Raw genomic sequence first — 14,742 nt, forward strand, 5'->3', positions numbered from 1 at the left:
GATGATCTGGCTGGTGCCTTGCATGGCAGCCAATCGCCTTTGGTGTGTGAGTGTGTGTATGAATGGGTGAATGAAAAGCATCAATTGCAAGGCGCTATATATATATATATATATAAATATATATAAAGGGTAAATGGATGCATTCCTGGAGCAATGCAGCAGTTATGAGAACTGGGAAGCAACAGCAGTTCATTTCATTTTGCAGAATAAAAGCACCGGCCACAATACTCACAAACAACTTATCCGGAAGAAACACAAAAGTTAGTTAAATTGAAAAAGTCTTTAATATATCAATTAGAACAATCTGCAATACACATCTGCAGTAATCCACAGGGAGACCGCCCCATCCCCTCCCGCCCCCCCCCCAACGTTTTGCTTAATCAAACATTTAAAAACGGAACATTACCCATTTCACACACTCCCATGACGTGGTAATTAAGAAATGTAATGTAGAAATGCAAATCATATACAACACAAATGTCCAAAGAGAAACATAATTTAAATAATTTTTTTAAATATCTTTTATATTTTTTTGTATTTATGCATTCCTCTTAGACAGGCTACGAGCACATTTGTATTTTTAAACATTAATTGTATGTTTTTCCATCCCCCCCATCCCCCCCTCCCCCCCAGACCGTTCGTTAGGTAACGGACACACAGAACATAAAAGCGCGGGGCGATGGAACTCCCGAGAAGACGCCAAAGCATTGGGCTGAAAAGCTTCAGAGGTAGACTCATCTCAGTTTGTAGCCAACACCGTGCTAAAATACCTCCACACCATTCTTCGATTTTACCCATCACAGTAATGCAAACTGGCATTAAAAAACAAAACAAAAAGGAAAAGAAGAAAGGAGAAGGCTTACTGCCATCGGAAACATGCATCGGTAGTTCATGCTAAGGCTGAAGTTAACACTGATGACCTGTTTGCCTTTAAAAGGTACAATAGGTACGGTTTTTGGATTAAAACATTGTTACAAGACCACTGTAAATCCCTTCCTATCATTGAAAAGGCCTCACTGATATGTTGACTCGCCCTCAGCCTGTGTTTATAGTCCTTAAATTCTGGTTCCAAACTATACCGTTGACGGCCCGACACTACCAAAATATTGTATAACTGTACAATAATTCAAGCTCATTGGTTGAAAATTGGTTCTAACTGCCACAGCCAATGGCGTGTCAACGTCAGCATGTTTACAGAGAAGAGGGAGGGATAAACAGTGTTGTGGTTTGAGGGTGTTGTATGGGCGGCCTGTAGCGTAGTGGTTAAGGTAAATGACTGGGACACGCAAGGTCGGTCGGTCGTTCGACCCACGGTGTAGCCACAACAAGATCTGCACAGCCGTTGGGCCCTAGAGCAAGGCCCTTAACCCTGCATTGCTCCAGGGGAGGATTGTCTCCTGCTGAGTCTAACCAACTGTACGTCGCTACAATTCCTCTCTTGACCATTAGAAGTCTGAAATTACCTATTGTAACTTTAACTTGCCTTGGGTTCACACATGTATAGAGTATGGTGACCAAGCGCTCACGAGCACTTTCTTGCCTGCAAGATTCGACATCGAATTTTTTTTTTCTTCATTCAACAGCAGCGAGCCAGGGTTTCTCTGAGGGTTTATCTCTGGGGGGGGGGGGGGGGGGGGGATGTATAGCCTAATGAAGCCATTAATGTTCATCATCAATCTCAATGCCAGTTTCCAACAGCTTGAGCTGCAGGGTAGAGCGCCGGAGCGGAAATCAAAATGGCAGACTAAAAGAGAGCCACGTACACTCATGGTGTACAGCCCTGCAGACACAGGACAACGTGTCCGTCCGTCAATCCGCACAACCCCAGTAATGTATCACTTCCAATTTTAGCAATACAGTAAAATGGTTCTCTTCGAACGCCATGCTTCTCTGCAGACTGAGGCTCTGACACAGAGGTTAAACAGGCTGGTCTGGGAGGGGGCGGGCAGAGCACGGCGAACGTCTGCTCTCCGTGTCGTAGCAGGTGAACGGTCGTCGGCATCATCCCCCTACCAAAGGCCAAACGGAGGAGTATTCCTATCTCAAAATGACGCAAAGGGGAAGAAAACAAACGGACGCGCGCGTGGCTGTCGGTTTTACGCAGCTATGCAGAAGTCAGAAGTTACGCGTGTCGTTTTGTTTGGACGCTGTCCAACAGAATTTTGTGGGGAGAAGCAACACGCTTTGTGGAAGCACAAGCCTTCGTGCCTTTGTTGTTTGAAAAACATTAATTCCACAATGCCGCCTGCCTTCCAGCGTCCGAAGAGTACAACATAAATATAATGCGTCTTCCCGCAGTGGATGCTGGCGAAAGTACATTGCTTAAAGCAATGTATATTACAGTATGCAGCACACAACCCGCAGAAGAGAACAGAATCAAATAAAAGTCTGACCACCCAGCATAAAAAGCATGTCGTTTTCTCTCACTCTGCCACTCACATGTAAAGTAATGCTGTCGTATTTCCGTTAACCCGCCTGGGACTTCAGGGGCTTCTATCAATCAAAATAACAAGAGTAGTGTTTTCAAATCCAATGGCAACGATTAAACTTTCACAGGTTGAAAGTTCCAAGGGACTAAAGGAAGGAAGATTTGGTTAGCTACTAAGCCCACTGTCGCGCAGACATACAGAGATATCAAACACATTGCCTGGTATTAAACGGTTAAAGTTGACATAAGATCGATGGCTTTAACAGGCAGTTTGAAGGAGGTTTGAGATAAAAGCAGGCTGGGACCGTTATAAAGCAGGTACGTATGAAACCAATTCTGGCTGAGGTACACTGGTCTTTGCAGCTGTCGGATACATTGGACGAGTGCTTGCCGTCTGTTTTCTTGCAGTACAGGGGAATGAAAAATAAAACGTAAGCAGGGTGCAACAACGTGCATCACACGTTTAGGCCGTCAGGAGTCTGGGGAGAGGGGCTTGTGGCTCTGTTCCCAATACTACCGCCATTTTAAAATGGTTTTCATAACCCATGGAATGAACAGGAAAAAAAACATGCTTCTCTTTACACCAAGAGATATGATTCCTTCACAACTAATTTGCTGTGAAGCATGAAATTAAATATACATTTTTTTTTTGTATATCATTCATGTTAATGCAGGAAAGTGACAGAAAAGGGGCTCGTTCTAATTGTACAGTATCATTTCCACATGCATTAATGGACAATCTTAAAAAAAACCTCAATGACCGAAGGCAAATCAATAACAGAAACAGAGGAGACTGGGCCGCTGGCGTGTAGACGTCATACATGATTGCCATGAGCAGTGGATCAGCAATTAATCTTAACCGAGACCCTACTGCCAATCCTAAAAGAAATTAGCCTTGTATCATTGTTTTTTTTTTTTCCTTTTAAACATAATGTTCCAATCAGAAAAGGTTTCATTTCAAAGTGCATTGGGAAAGACCCTGTCCAAGAGCAGCAGACCAGGTTCTTCGTCTTCCAAGGTTTTTACGACGAGCTGCCCCCCCCCCCGCGCCCCCCCCCGCACGCCGCAACTCGCCGCGTTTCGGCTCCCGAAACCAGTCCCCGTCGTGGCCCGCCGGTTCCCACGGAGATCCGCCCGGCGTGCTCCCCCGCGCTTCCGTGCTCCGGGAGGGCCGCGTTGGGGAAAGCCTGCGGACGGCCTTCAACGCGCGGGGGCTTCGGCGTACCGCCCCGCTCCGGGTTTCAAGTGTCCGCAGGGCTCCGGCGACGCACAGCCGCTCTACTCCTTCTCCGTCCCTCGGCTCGCTACCCCGCCAGCTTCGACGAGACATCCTAGCGGGGAGAAACACAGGGACACAGGGTTGGAGGACGAGGGAGACGAAGAAGCGTCACTCGTGTTCCCGTTGGGGGGACATTGGCTCAGGCGGTAAGAGCGGCCGTCTGCCGGTCGGAGGGTTGCCGGTTCAATTCCGCGCTTGGTGCGTCACACCGGGAGCAAGAGACGTAACCCCCAAATGCTTGTGACAAGCTGGTTGGTTCATTGCATGGCTGCCAATCACTGTTGGGTGTGCGATTGTGTGTACAAATGGGTGAATGGGAAGCATCAATTGTACAGCGCTTTGGATAAAGGCACTATATATACACACATGGCAAACATTTACCATTTTACCATTTACGATTGTCGCAATGTTGGCCGCCAACACTAGAAACGCAGAACATGCAGTTTCTGCATCACAGGACTGTGCTTTCGACAGAGGGTGGATATGAAATAAACACCGTGCCTGTCAGCCCCCTCTCTGCAGCTCGGTTTGGGTGCAGATGACAGTTTTATGCACAATTATACAATCGCCGCAAGTGTCAAAGACACCCGGGGCAAAAGTGAGAACACTTCAAACACGGAACATTTCTTCCACCCCCACGGTGTCCCGTCCTTAACAGCCCCCGACCCCATTAGTCTGCGTGAAAATTTAACACTTTACATACAGTCGCATACTCTTACTAGGACTCGGAACTGTACTGTCCTCTACGGTCTACTTTTGCACTTGTTCTTGTGATTGATTTGCACTTTGTTGTACGTCGCTCTGGATAAGAGCGTCTGCTAAATGCCACGTAATGTAATGTAATGTAATGTTAAGAGGACTTAAAACAAGGTTGTGAGGTTCGTCGTTACCTGGGACTCGGCGGGCTCCGGGCCGGCCGCGGCCTCTCCGCCCTTGGCCTCGGTGGACGCCACCAGGCCGGCCTGCTGCAGGCTCCTCGTGACGGGGCCGCCCACCCGCTCCCGCGTCCTGGCGGGGAAGCGCTCCTCTTTCTTCGGCTGGGCGTGAGGCGGCTGCGGCGCTTTCACCTCGGGTGCCTTTTTGGGCGGCGCCTCCTTGGCGCCGCGCTGCATCCTCATAGGCGCCTGTCGCTGCAAGGAGCCACCAGGGGGCGCCGCCGAGACCGGCGACAGCTCCGGAGACGACTGCTGTTGCGGTTGCTGCTGCTGCTGCTGCTGCTGCTGCTGCACTTGGACATTTCCTTTGACGACCGTTTTGCTTTTCTTGCTGAAGGGGACCGTCGTTGCCGGGAAGGAGGCCGGCCTCTTCACACGCGGCGGCTGGGCAGCCATCCTGCCGTTGCTGGACTGGCCCAACTTCGCAGCACCGGCTGCAGGCCCAGAGGTGCGAGCCCGGGTTTTCCCCAAGGGTCTTTGCCCGCCATTAGTGCCCAGTTGCTTTACCTCAGCGTCAACCTTTCCCTTGCGAATGCTGCCGTTGTTCTCCACAGTGCGCCCGTTGCCTTTTCTGGCTTTCTTAGACACTGGCTTCATGGGGCAGCTGACCGCCACATGCTTGTTGAGGCTGCCCCGGTAGGTGAACTCCCGGCTGCAGTGTGGGCACACGTGGACCTCCTGCTGCTCCTCCTCGACCAGGACGGGGTCCTTCTTAGAGCCGGCGCCGGACTTGTTCCTCAGTGAAATCGCCTTCTGCACCAGCTGGTTCTTCTTCTTGTTGTTGAGCGCGTTCAGCTTCATCTTGACAGTAGGTTCCTGGGCGAAGTTGAGCCTCTTGGGTTGACCCATCCGACGGAAGGCGTTCTGCCCGGTGTTAGCCGCCGCCGCCGCCGCCGCCGCTATCGGCGAGAGCACCCCGTTCTGCGGCTTCGCAATCTGCTTGAGGGGAATGGGGTTCTTCTTGGGGGTGTAGCGCTTCTTGTCACTGGCGTTGGCACAGGCCAGAATGTGCTTGTGCAACTCGGGCATGTTGTCGAAGCTGTTGCCGCACTTGGTGCAGCGGATGGCCGTGCTGAAGGTCTGCGGGATGTTGTGGGTGGTGAAGTTGGTGGCCGAGATCACGGAGCCGGCGGGCGTGCGATTGTGATAGGGAAAGGGGGGAGGCTTAAAGCTGGGGTAGTGTTGGTTCATGCCGAGGCGCACGTCCGGGCCTTTCGGCTTGCCTCCTTCAGAGGCCATGATCTTTATTGTAGTGTACAGTTCTTCTGTCGAGGGATCGAGGTCCTCCTCCTCCTCCTCCTCCTCCTCCTCCTCCTCTTTTGGAATGTCAGCAGATGGCTGGAATGCAGACTCCGCGCCGTCCGAGTGAGCACCGGAAGCGGACGCGGGAGAGGACTCTGTGCCCGCCACACTCGGGTTGTTGTAGTTCTGCAGCCTCAATTTGCCACTTTCCACCTCGCCGTGTGTGCAGTCCTGGCCAGGGTGCAGGTCCTTCTGGTGCTGCTGGAGGTTGCAGAGGAACGCAAACTCCTTGGCACAGGCGGAGCAGACATAGATCCTGCCCACACCGTGGAGGGCGGAGCGGTGCTCCAGCAACGCCGAAGCGTCCCCGAAAAGCAGCACGCAGAACTCGCACTTGAACGGCCACTCCACCGCATGCTGAGCGATGTGGTGACTCAGCGCCTTTATGGAGCGGAACGGCGTCTCGCAGACGTTGCACGTAAAGCTCTTGGAGAAGCCGTCCTGCTGCGATTCCTCGTCACTGGCAATCATGTCCGCGTCGGCTGGTGGTGCGTCCAACTCCTCTTTATGCCGGGGTTCTTCTTTGACTACAGCCAAGCTGACAGTGGGAGGAGACAAAACTAGAGAGGGCGGGCTTTCTGATATCATAGCAGGGGAGCAAGGAGGAATAGCTGTCTCGGGCAACGAAGCGACAAGGACAGGCGGCTCAAGAGATGGCGCAGGGGAAAGGGGCTGCTGTTGTACAGACACTATCGCCTGCTCGAGAATAACCACATTTCCAGCAGGAGATACTACGAGAGGACTCTCACGGACAGTTAATGGAGCGCAAACGTCACTCTCAGGGGCGCCAACGGACACTGTGCATTCAATGACAACGGAGCTGTGAGCGATGCTTAGCGGGTGAATACTGGAATCGCCAAGGGCAACGGAAGGTGAAGACGACTGCCCTTCAGAGCCCGCCAACGAATTTACAGTGCAAGCCTGCAGGGCTACATGGCTTACGGAGGGATCGGGAAGCAACACGCAACTGTTCGGGTTAAGAGAAGAGCCGGGGAGCGTAGAATCAGCTTCTACGCAGCTGGAATCTGAACTCAAAACCGGCATGGAAGTTGAGCGCTGAGGAGACAGGTCGAGCTCGGGGGAACCCGGGCCCTCTTCCTCGCACATCCCAGTACGCCTGGGGGATGTTTCTGGAGACAGGACTGGCAGTGGTGACCCAGCCGGGGAGCACGGCGACCGAGGTTCAGAGGATATCATGACGGACAGAGGGGAAGGAACAGTGGGTAGAACTGGAGGGGGCGGGGTTGGGGATCCAAGGGCAGGGGCGCAAGGGGAAGGGGGGTGCATGGAAACGGGGGTTAACGACGGAGGGGGTGGGTGAAGTTGGCTAGAGGAAGAAGATTCAGAATAATGTTCTTCAGAGCTAAGGGACTGGGTATCAGTGATTGCGGCAGGCTCCAACGCTGATGGGCCACCCTGGCTTCCTGATGCACTAGGCCCTTCATTACCTGTAATGTCCAAGCCAGCATATTCATTCATCAACACTTTCTCCAGCATACTGGTGTTGGGTTTCCTCTTCTTAATCAGTGGCTGTGGGGCAGGGCCGCCCTTTGCTTCGGGCTCAGCGGAGGGCTTTCTATGCATGCTCAAGTCCAACACAACCTCCCCCGGGCCCTTGCTGACAGCTTCACTTCTTTTACTGACTGCGTTGGAAAGGTCAAGTGGCTGCTGGTTGCAGGAACTACCACCGCTCCTAGCAGCTGGCCAGTCCATGGCGGAAACTTTAAATGCGTCCGCCCCATTGCCTGGTGGACTCATGGTGTCCCTCTCATCTTTGCTGGACATACTCCAGGACGGGGAACTACAATGACTCTCCAGCTTTGGTACCTTCAGGGTGAACGAGACCCCTGCCTCGGACTTCATGCCCTCAACTTTGAGCGAGGGGCTGTCCTGCGGAGAGTTGGGAGGGGAAGCCGTTCGTCTTTTGAACCGACCTGGACCTGCAGGTAACGTGGTCACTGAAAGAGGTGGACCCAGCCTGTGGCTGTCCGTGATTAGAGCGACAGTGGATTTTTGGCCATCGTGGGTCTGCAAAAGCTGCTTTAGCTTCGGGGAGAGATAAACGTTCTTTTCCTTCTGAAAGGCTAATGTCTCTATGGGCTGAGAGAAGATGGCTCCCACCATAGATGAAGAAGAGGAGGAGGAGGATGAGGAGGACAAAGAGGTCGAGGATTGCATGATGGGGTCAGATTCCAACTCCGTTTTAATTTTAGGAGGAAGAGGGGGTGTCGCTGTCCTCCTTTTGGTCGCAGATTGTCCCGGGACTTCTTTCACCGTGCAAGTTGTGGTTTCAACCTTCAGGGCCTGACTGAGCTGGTCAGGGCTGATGATCACAGCGTCGAGACCAAACAAAGCGGCAGAGCTGGAGTCGACCTCGATCACTTCACAGCTGCTGACAGAGCTGGTGGACAAGATCTTCCCGTCAATGTACAGGCTGAGGTTCTCCGAGATGTTGCTGGAGATGTCCACCATGTACTCCTCCTCTTGATCGCCCTCATCCTCTGCCTCTCCACTGGGCACGTAGACAGGCGGGGGACTGGAGTTGGAGGACTCCTCTCGAGCCGGGCGTGGCGGCTGCTTCTCGGGCTGCGTCTCCTGGAGGAGCAGGCCTTTCCTGGGGACGCCCTTGGGCAGGAGGTGGCGCTCGTGAATACGCCGCTGGTGCCTGCGCATGTTCGTGTGGGTGCCGAAGACCTTCTTGCAGTACTTGCACGGGTGGAGCTCTTTCGACTCGCCGTTCTCGTCCAGCACAAACGTCCGCTCAGCCTTGATGGCGGCCGCGGAGCTCTGCTTCTCCGCCGCCGGCCGCTCTCGAGGCTCGGCGCCGTTCTGCGAGCCCATGATGATGAAGTTTCCGGAAGGCGCGATCAGGTCGGGGCTTGAGCTCTCGGCCCGCAGGGAGGGGCTGTGGGACATCAGCGTGCCGCCGAGCGAGCCCGGACGTTTTTTCGGGCCGTTCTCGTGCCTCCGCTCGTGCCTGCGGCGGCCGATCTGCGAGCCGAAGGACTTGCCGCAGTACCGGCACTTGAAGGCGTGCGTGTGGTGGTTGGCCGTGACGTGGATGTGGGTGTGCCGCTCCAGGCCTTGCTTGGTGCTGAAATGCCGCTCGCAGTGCTGGCAGGGGAACGAGGATAAGCCCTGGGGCTCGCCCTCCGGGTCGGGGTCAGGGTCGGGGTCAGGGTCAGGTTCGGGGTCTGGGTCGAGCTCCGGGTTAGACGGGGAGGAATTGGATGCTGGCTCCCACTTTTGGTCGATTACCAATTCCTCCTCACACCCGGAGCCACTTGGCCTTGGGTCAACTGCTGGCTCATCAGTGTCCATGGGAACCACCTCGACTGAGTATAGCGCCTTCTGCTCTGGTGGCAGAGTAGGCTCCTTTTCTTCTTCACCCTGCTCCTCCCCCTCTTCCTCCTCCGCCTCCTCCTCCTCCGCATTACCCTCCTCCTCCTCCTCCTGCCCCTCCACCACCACAGGGATGTAGGACTGGGCGGATCCCTCGGTCACCTCCATGGACGGCTGGTCCTCCTGCTCAGAGGGTGCCCGCGACTCAGCCGACTCCAGTGCAGGCTGATCTGAGGACGGCGCGGTCCCCTCTCCTTTCGCACCTAGAGCGAAGCACGAAAAGAGACCATCAACACACCGTAGGCTTACTCTGGGCCACTGTTGTGCCAGAATTAAGACCTAAACCTTTGTCACAAAAGCACTGCAGGGTTATTCTCAGGTGGGACAAACGTGAATAATGACCCAGATAAATAATAAAGGATGAATCATAAATGCATGCAACTAAAGGACTTTTGTGGTTGGTGGCATCAAAGGGTTGGGGGCATCAAGCAAGACCAGATGAATCCCAAAGGGACTGCTATGGGATTGCCTTATCGGCGAGCTCACCGTCGTCAGGCTCCCACATCACGGTGACACCGGTCTCCGCGAGAACGGTCTCCGCGGGAACAGTCTCCGTGGGAACGGTCTCAGCGGCAGCAGTCCCCGTTCCGCAGGGCTCCTTCCGGTCACGAGCCTGCTTCACACCGGCCTGCTTGGCTCTCTCCAACAGCTTCCTTCTGGCTGCAGGGTGGGGGGGGGGGGGGGGAAGTAATGGCAAAATGGTAAAAATGCTTAATCTTGCATTTTCAAATGAGAATTGATGTAAAAAGCTTTACAGTTTATACATTACAATTCCACCCCCCCCCCACCCCCTGATTTTAATCTCCATTTGGCAATCTTGGCCCCAATCACTTAATACCAAATTAGATTCAGAAGCTAAACAAAATAAAGTGTTAACGGCCTAACAGCACATTAAGAAAAGAAGTCCTCCAGTGTTGCCCACCAATGCGTTAAATGAGGACTCGAGCAGGCCAGCCTTCCAGGGTTAATTTGTATTTTTGCGAAATAGCACAAGCCGAAGTTCCCTCAGCATCAGTTAGCTGGGATTGCAGTCAATTTCTCTGGCAGCGAGAGAGGGTCCTGTGGCAACAGCACGACGCAACTCAAACATACGGTTCACAGACAGTGGCTAATTATTTATAAACTGCAGTGTTTTAGCCTCAGCAATCAACAGACTGGAGTAAAATGTCGCTGACAATCAGGGACCAAATAAGCGCAAACCAGGGCAAAGCCATTACTTTGCCTTATATTAGCATCATCGTGTGTGCAGTCCGACTAACTGTATAACTACCGAGTAGATGCACAGATCCATTTTTAATTTTTTTTTTAATTAATAAAACTTTGGCTGTGCTATTTCTGGTTCTGCTGACGATCAATTGCATATCATTTTAATTTGCCACTCCACAATTCATCATATATGCACAATCCCTTCTTCATTTTTCTTTTCTTTTTTTTGTTTAACTTTGAATGGAACATGGACTAACTGCGGTGAATTATTCCAAAGACAATACATTGCCCACGTCCTGCAGAGCAACGAATGCTTAACCGGGGCTCTGAGCCCAAACAGCAGATCTGTGAGGGAGACAAGTCTGCACTCACCAAAATATGGAAAAGATCAAACGGAATATGCAATATTGAGAATAGACTATTTTCATATGCACAACAGGAGGTATTTCCCCATCCCTCCCTACCTCCCTGTGAACCTTAATTGTTGTCTTTGTGATTTACATTGTGTTTTGGTATTTTTTAGTTGGCTAGGTAAGCAGTATTTGGATAGTTAAGTTTGGTCACTTTTGCTTTGTTGTTTGTTTATTTGTTGTTTAAAAAAAAAAAATAATAATAATAATTGGCCCTGGTCCTTATCTTTGTTGAACGGGTAGCAATTGAAATTGTACCTCCCTCTAGGGTCTTTCAGCGCACTTATCCCTGGTTATGGGTATGCACTTTGCTGTACGTCGCTCTGGATAAGAGCGTCTGCCAAATGCCAATGTAATGTAATGTAATGTAATGAGGTATTCAATTTCTTAAGGTGAGTGCAGAGTCAGTCCTGAATTGAATCCATTCTAAAGATAAAACATCTGCAGGTCACATGGAATTGGCTGGGCTGTATCTGGTTTCATAGTTTCTCCGCCTCATCCTGGGTTACAGTCAGGTATTATCACAACAAGGAAAAATAACAGATTATGTATCAAGTCGTAAGCGGACCGTTTTCTGTGGTGGGCATATCAAAATACTGGTGAGGTCATTTCAGCACCAACCAAACTCCACATGTACGGCGCCATGTTTAGCATTACAGCTAGGGAGTCCTGTATTCTGATCGTCTCTAGAGGATATGGCATCCAGAATCTTTATATATATATATATATATATATATATATATATATTAAATTACTCATTTCAAATTATGGTAATAGTATCAGGGTTCACACAGACATTCTGAAATTACATTCAAGGACTTTCAGGCAGTCGTTCAAGCACCATTTCCCCAATTTCAACAGCCTAGTGGAAAAAAAAGCAACTGCATGTCGGTTCTCTTAACGCAAAACAGTATTATGAAAACAGTACTAAGATTTTACCTTATCTACTTGGTATCCTTATTCTTTTATGGAAAACAAAATCAGAAAAAATAAAAAGATTTTGGGGAAATGGTCACACAATATTCTTTGTAAAATGTCAATTTTAGAGACTAGATCATTTTAGTTTTAAGGCGCTTACGTTTTCAAACACTTGAGGAAGAGAGGTTTGTTTTTTCTAGTTATTCCAGTAGTTTCTTGGCATCCAATTCAAGCACTTTAAGCAGCTTGTAAGAAGCCGGTTGTATTTCCCCCCCGCCCCCGCCCCCGCCCCCCCCTCACAGTAAGCTCATAGCCAGTACAATCTCTGCAATGAGCAAAAGCGTTCTGACAGGGTGCTTAAAGGGCTTGAAATTGACGCCCAGAAATGCGAGGACTGAAGGAGCGACGGAAAGTTTCTACGGAAACGGTGCCGTATCGGAGCTGTAACAGGCGATACAGTAGGTCATTAGCTGGAAAGCTGTCAAGTAGCCAGCCATTTTGATGGATTTTGATACACCGTAGCTTGTTATATGGCCCGATTCGGTTCAGAAAATGAGCTAAGAAAGAAATTAAGCTGCATCTGCAGCATACGCGGGAATACGGAATACGTAGCCGATATCTGGGTGAGCTGCGTGTCGGAGAGCGGAGAACAAATCGTTCCCGTTTTTCCCAGAAGGGAGTGGAAGGCAAAGTGACATGTCAGTGGGTCTCACCATGAAACCTGCCACGGAGAAATGAGCATTACAAAGGGGAACATCTTGTGCCGCTAATATTCAGTTGTTGCCATAAAAAAAAAAGTACCTTGACAGCACTGCATTTGCACCTAGCTCTGGATAAGGGCGTCTGCTAAATGACTATAATGTAATGTACAGGGCGGCCTGTAGCGTAGTGGCCAAGGTACTTGACTGGGACCCGCAAGGTCAGTGGATCGATCCCTGGTGTAGCCACAATAAGATCCGCACAGCCGTTGGGCCCCTGAGCAAGGCCCTTAACCCTGCATTGCTCCAGGGGAGGATTGTCTCCTGCTTAGTCTAATCAACTGTATGTTGCTCTGGATAAGAGCGTCTGCCAAATGCCATTAATGTAATGTAATGTAATAATGTAAATAAGACACCTTGCAATGCATTTGACGTGGCTAATGCGGTGAATCAAAACTGGCACTCTCCTTTTAGTTAGTTATAGTGGCTTTAAGATGACCAGAATACCACGGTGCAAAATGGCACATACCACCACAGACAGGCATCGTCTACAACATCATTCTGACTCCAGCCGAATACTGACATACTCTAAAGAGTTACCTCACCAAACAATGCGACAGTGCACAGGACAAGCTGTCAAACTCTGCCTCTAAAACCCATAGATGGGTACAGAATTTTTCTTCAAAACTGCTTGGGAACAAATACAAAGAACCATTAAATTCCATCTGCAGGATTGGCATATACGGCATGGCAAAGATTATGGAATAAATGAGTAATGAATGTTCATTCCATACCCTTTGGGGACACGTTTCCTTGAACCGCTTGCTCTCATGAAACAAACAAACAAATCTTTTTTTGTGACTGAACGTGGTCCGATCGAGCCAGGCAAAAAGGGGACACATTCATTATTGTTATGGAAAGATAAATTTGAACAATTTCATTTGCACATGCTTCCCAATAAATCAAAAGAGCTTAGCAAGTAATATCAGTCTTCCCCCTGCCACTGCTTTAGAGCAAAAAGCAACACAAAAAAAAAAAAAAAAAGGAGGCCAGCTAAAAGTTCTCATTTGTCTTAGGATAAGGAGGTGTGCGTTTGCTGCCGTGACCAAGAATAACCTTTTCCCTCTACGGTCACACGAGTTTCTAAGCTACCTTCCACAACTGAACGGTGTTCCTGAGACCGAGTAGCACAGTTTGAGTCATTCAAGAACATTGTTGTTGAAGAAGGTTAGCGGGCTTCCAACTAGCGGGCTTTTATTCATAGAGACAAGCCTGCTTCTAGTTCAGCCCGGATCTGCTCAACCGGCTATGGATTGGGGGGACCTTCACTAAAGCAGTCCCTGACAAGCTGTACTAGCACATACGGGGGCAGCACAGGCAGGCTGGTCTCTGGGGTTTTACAGAATGGGCCAGAGTCCGGCACACCTGTGGGGCTGCCTGTAGCCTAGTGGCTAAGGTACATGACGGCGACCTGGAAGGTTGGTGGTTCAAGCCCCGGTGTAGCCACAATATTACATTACATTACATTATTGGCATTTGGCAGATGCTCTTATCCAGAGCGACGTACAGTTGATTAGACTAAGCAGGAGACAATCCCCCCTGGAGTAATGCAGGGTTAAGGGCCTTGCTCAAGGGCCCAACGGCTGTGCGGATCCTATTGTGGCTACACCGGGAATTGAACCACCAACCTTGCGGGTCCCAGTCATGTACCTTAACCACTATGCTACAGGCTGCCCTTGCAATAAGATCCACATAGCTTTTGGGCCCTGCTTCGTCTAATAAACTGCAAGTCACTTTGGATAAAAGTGTCAGCTAAATAACAAATTATTATGATTTAGTATGAATTCAAATGTCTTGAATGAGCCAGGACGCCATATCCTCCACCTACACCTGAATGCGGCAGGGGAGAAGGTATCAGGAGCTCCTCTGGTGAAGTCACTTCCACTCCGAGGCTAGCGAGCCAAGCTAATGTTTAACTGCCAAACCCCCTGCTACAGAGAAAAATCAGCTGCAGCCACCAAGACTAGTGAAGTCTCCTCAATGGAAAATCACCAAGGACAGCATTACAGACGGCCCAGCCAGCCTGGAAGTGATGGAGAACACAAGGGGGGGGGAAAAGGTTGAAATAAATTAGCCCACTCATCCCCCACTGAACAGTAGAGTG

At 50.4% G+C, this 14,742-nt stretch overlaps 1 protein-coding gene across 2 annotated transcripts in view; it reads right to left on the minus strand.

Annotated features, from left to right (window-relative positions):
- Window positions 1-3,515: 3,515 nt before the first annotated feature.
- The window catches only part of prdm2a (PR domain containing 2, with ZNF domain a), a 30,953-nt gene continuing 19,726 nt past the window's right edge, over window positions 3,516-14,742 (minus strand). Inside the window, exons 7-9 of one of the 2 annotated variants that reach the window (XM_061257938.1) lie at window positions 9,833-10,006; window positions 4,598-9,549; window positions 3,516-3,759 (exon numbers count right to left, since the gene is read on the minus strand). In XM_061257938.1, the coding sequence (XP_061113922.1) occupies window positions 3,733-3,759; window positions 4,598-9,549; window positions 9,833-10,006 (5,153 nt within the window). In that variant the 3' untranslated portion in view covers window positions 3,516-3,732. The remainder of the gene's footprint in view (window positions 3,760-4,597; window positions 9,550-9,832; window positions 10,007-14,742) is intronic. The other variant, XM_061257937.1, reaches the window with a different exon arrangement.

Source organism: Conger conger, chromosome 10, assembly GCF_963514075.1.
Source record: "Conger conger chromosome 10, fConCon1.1, whole genome shotgun sequence".
In the NCBI taxonomy this organism is placed as follows: Eukaryota; Metazoa; Chordata; class Actinopteri; order Anguilliformes; family Congridae; genus Conger; species Conger conger.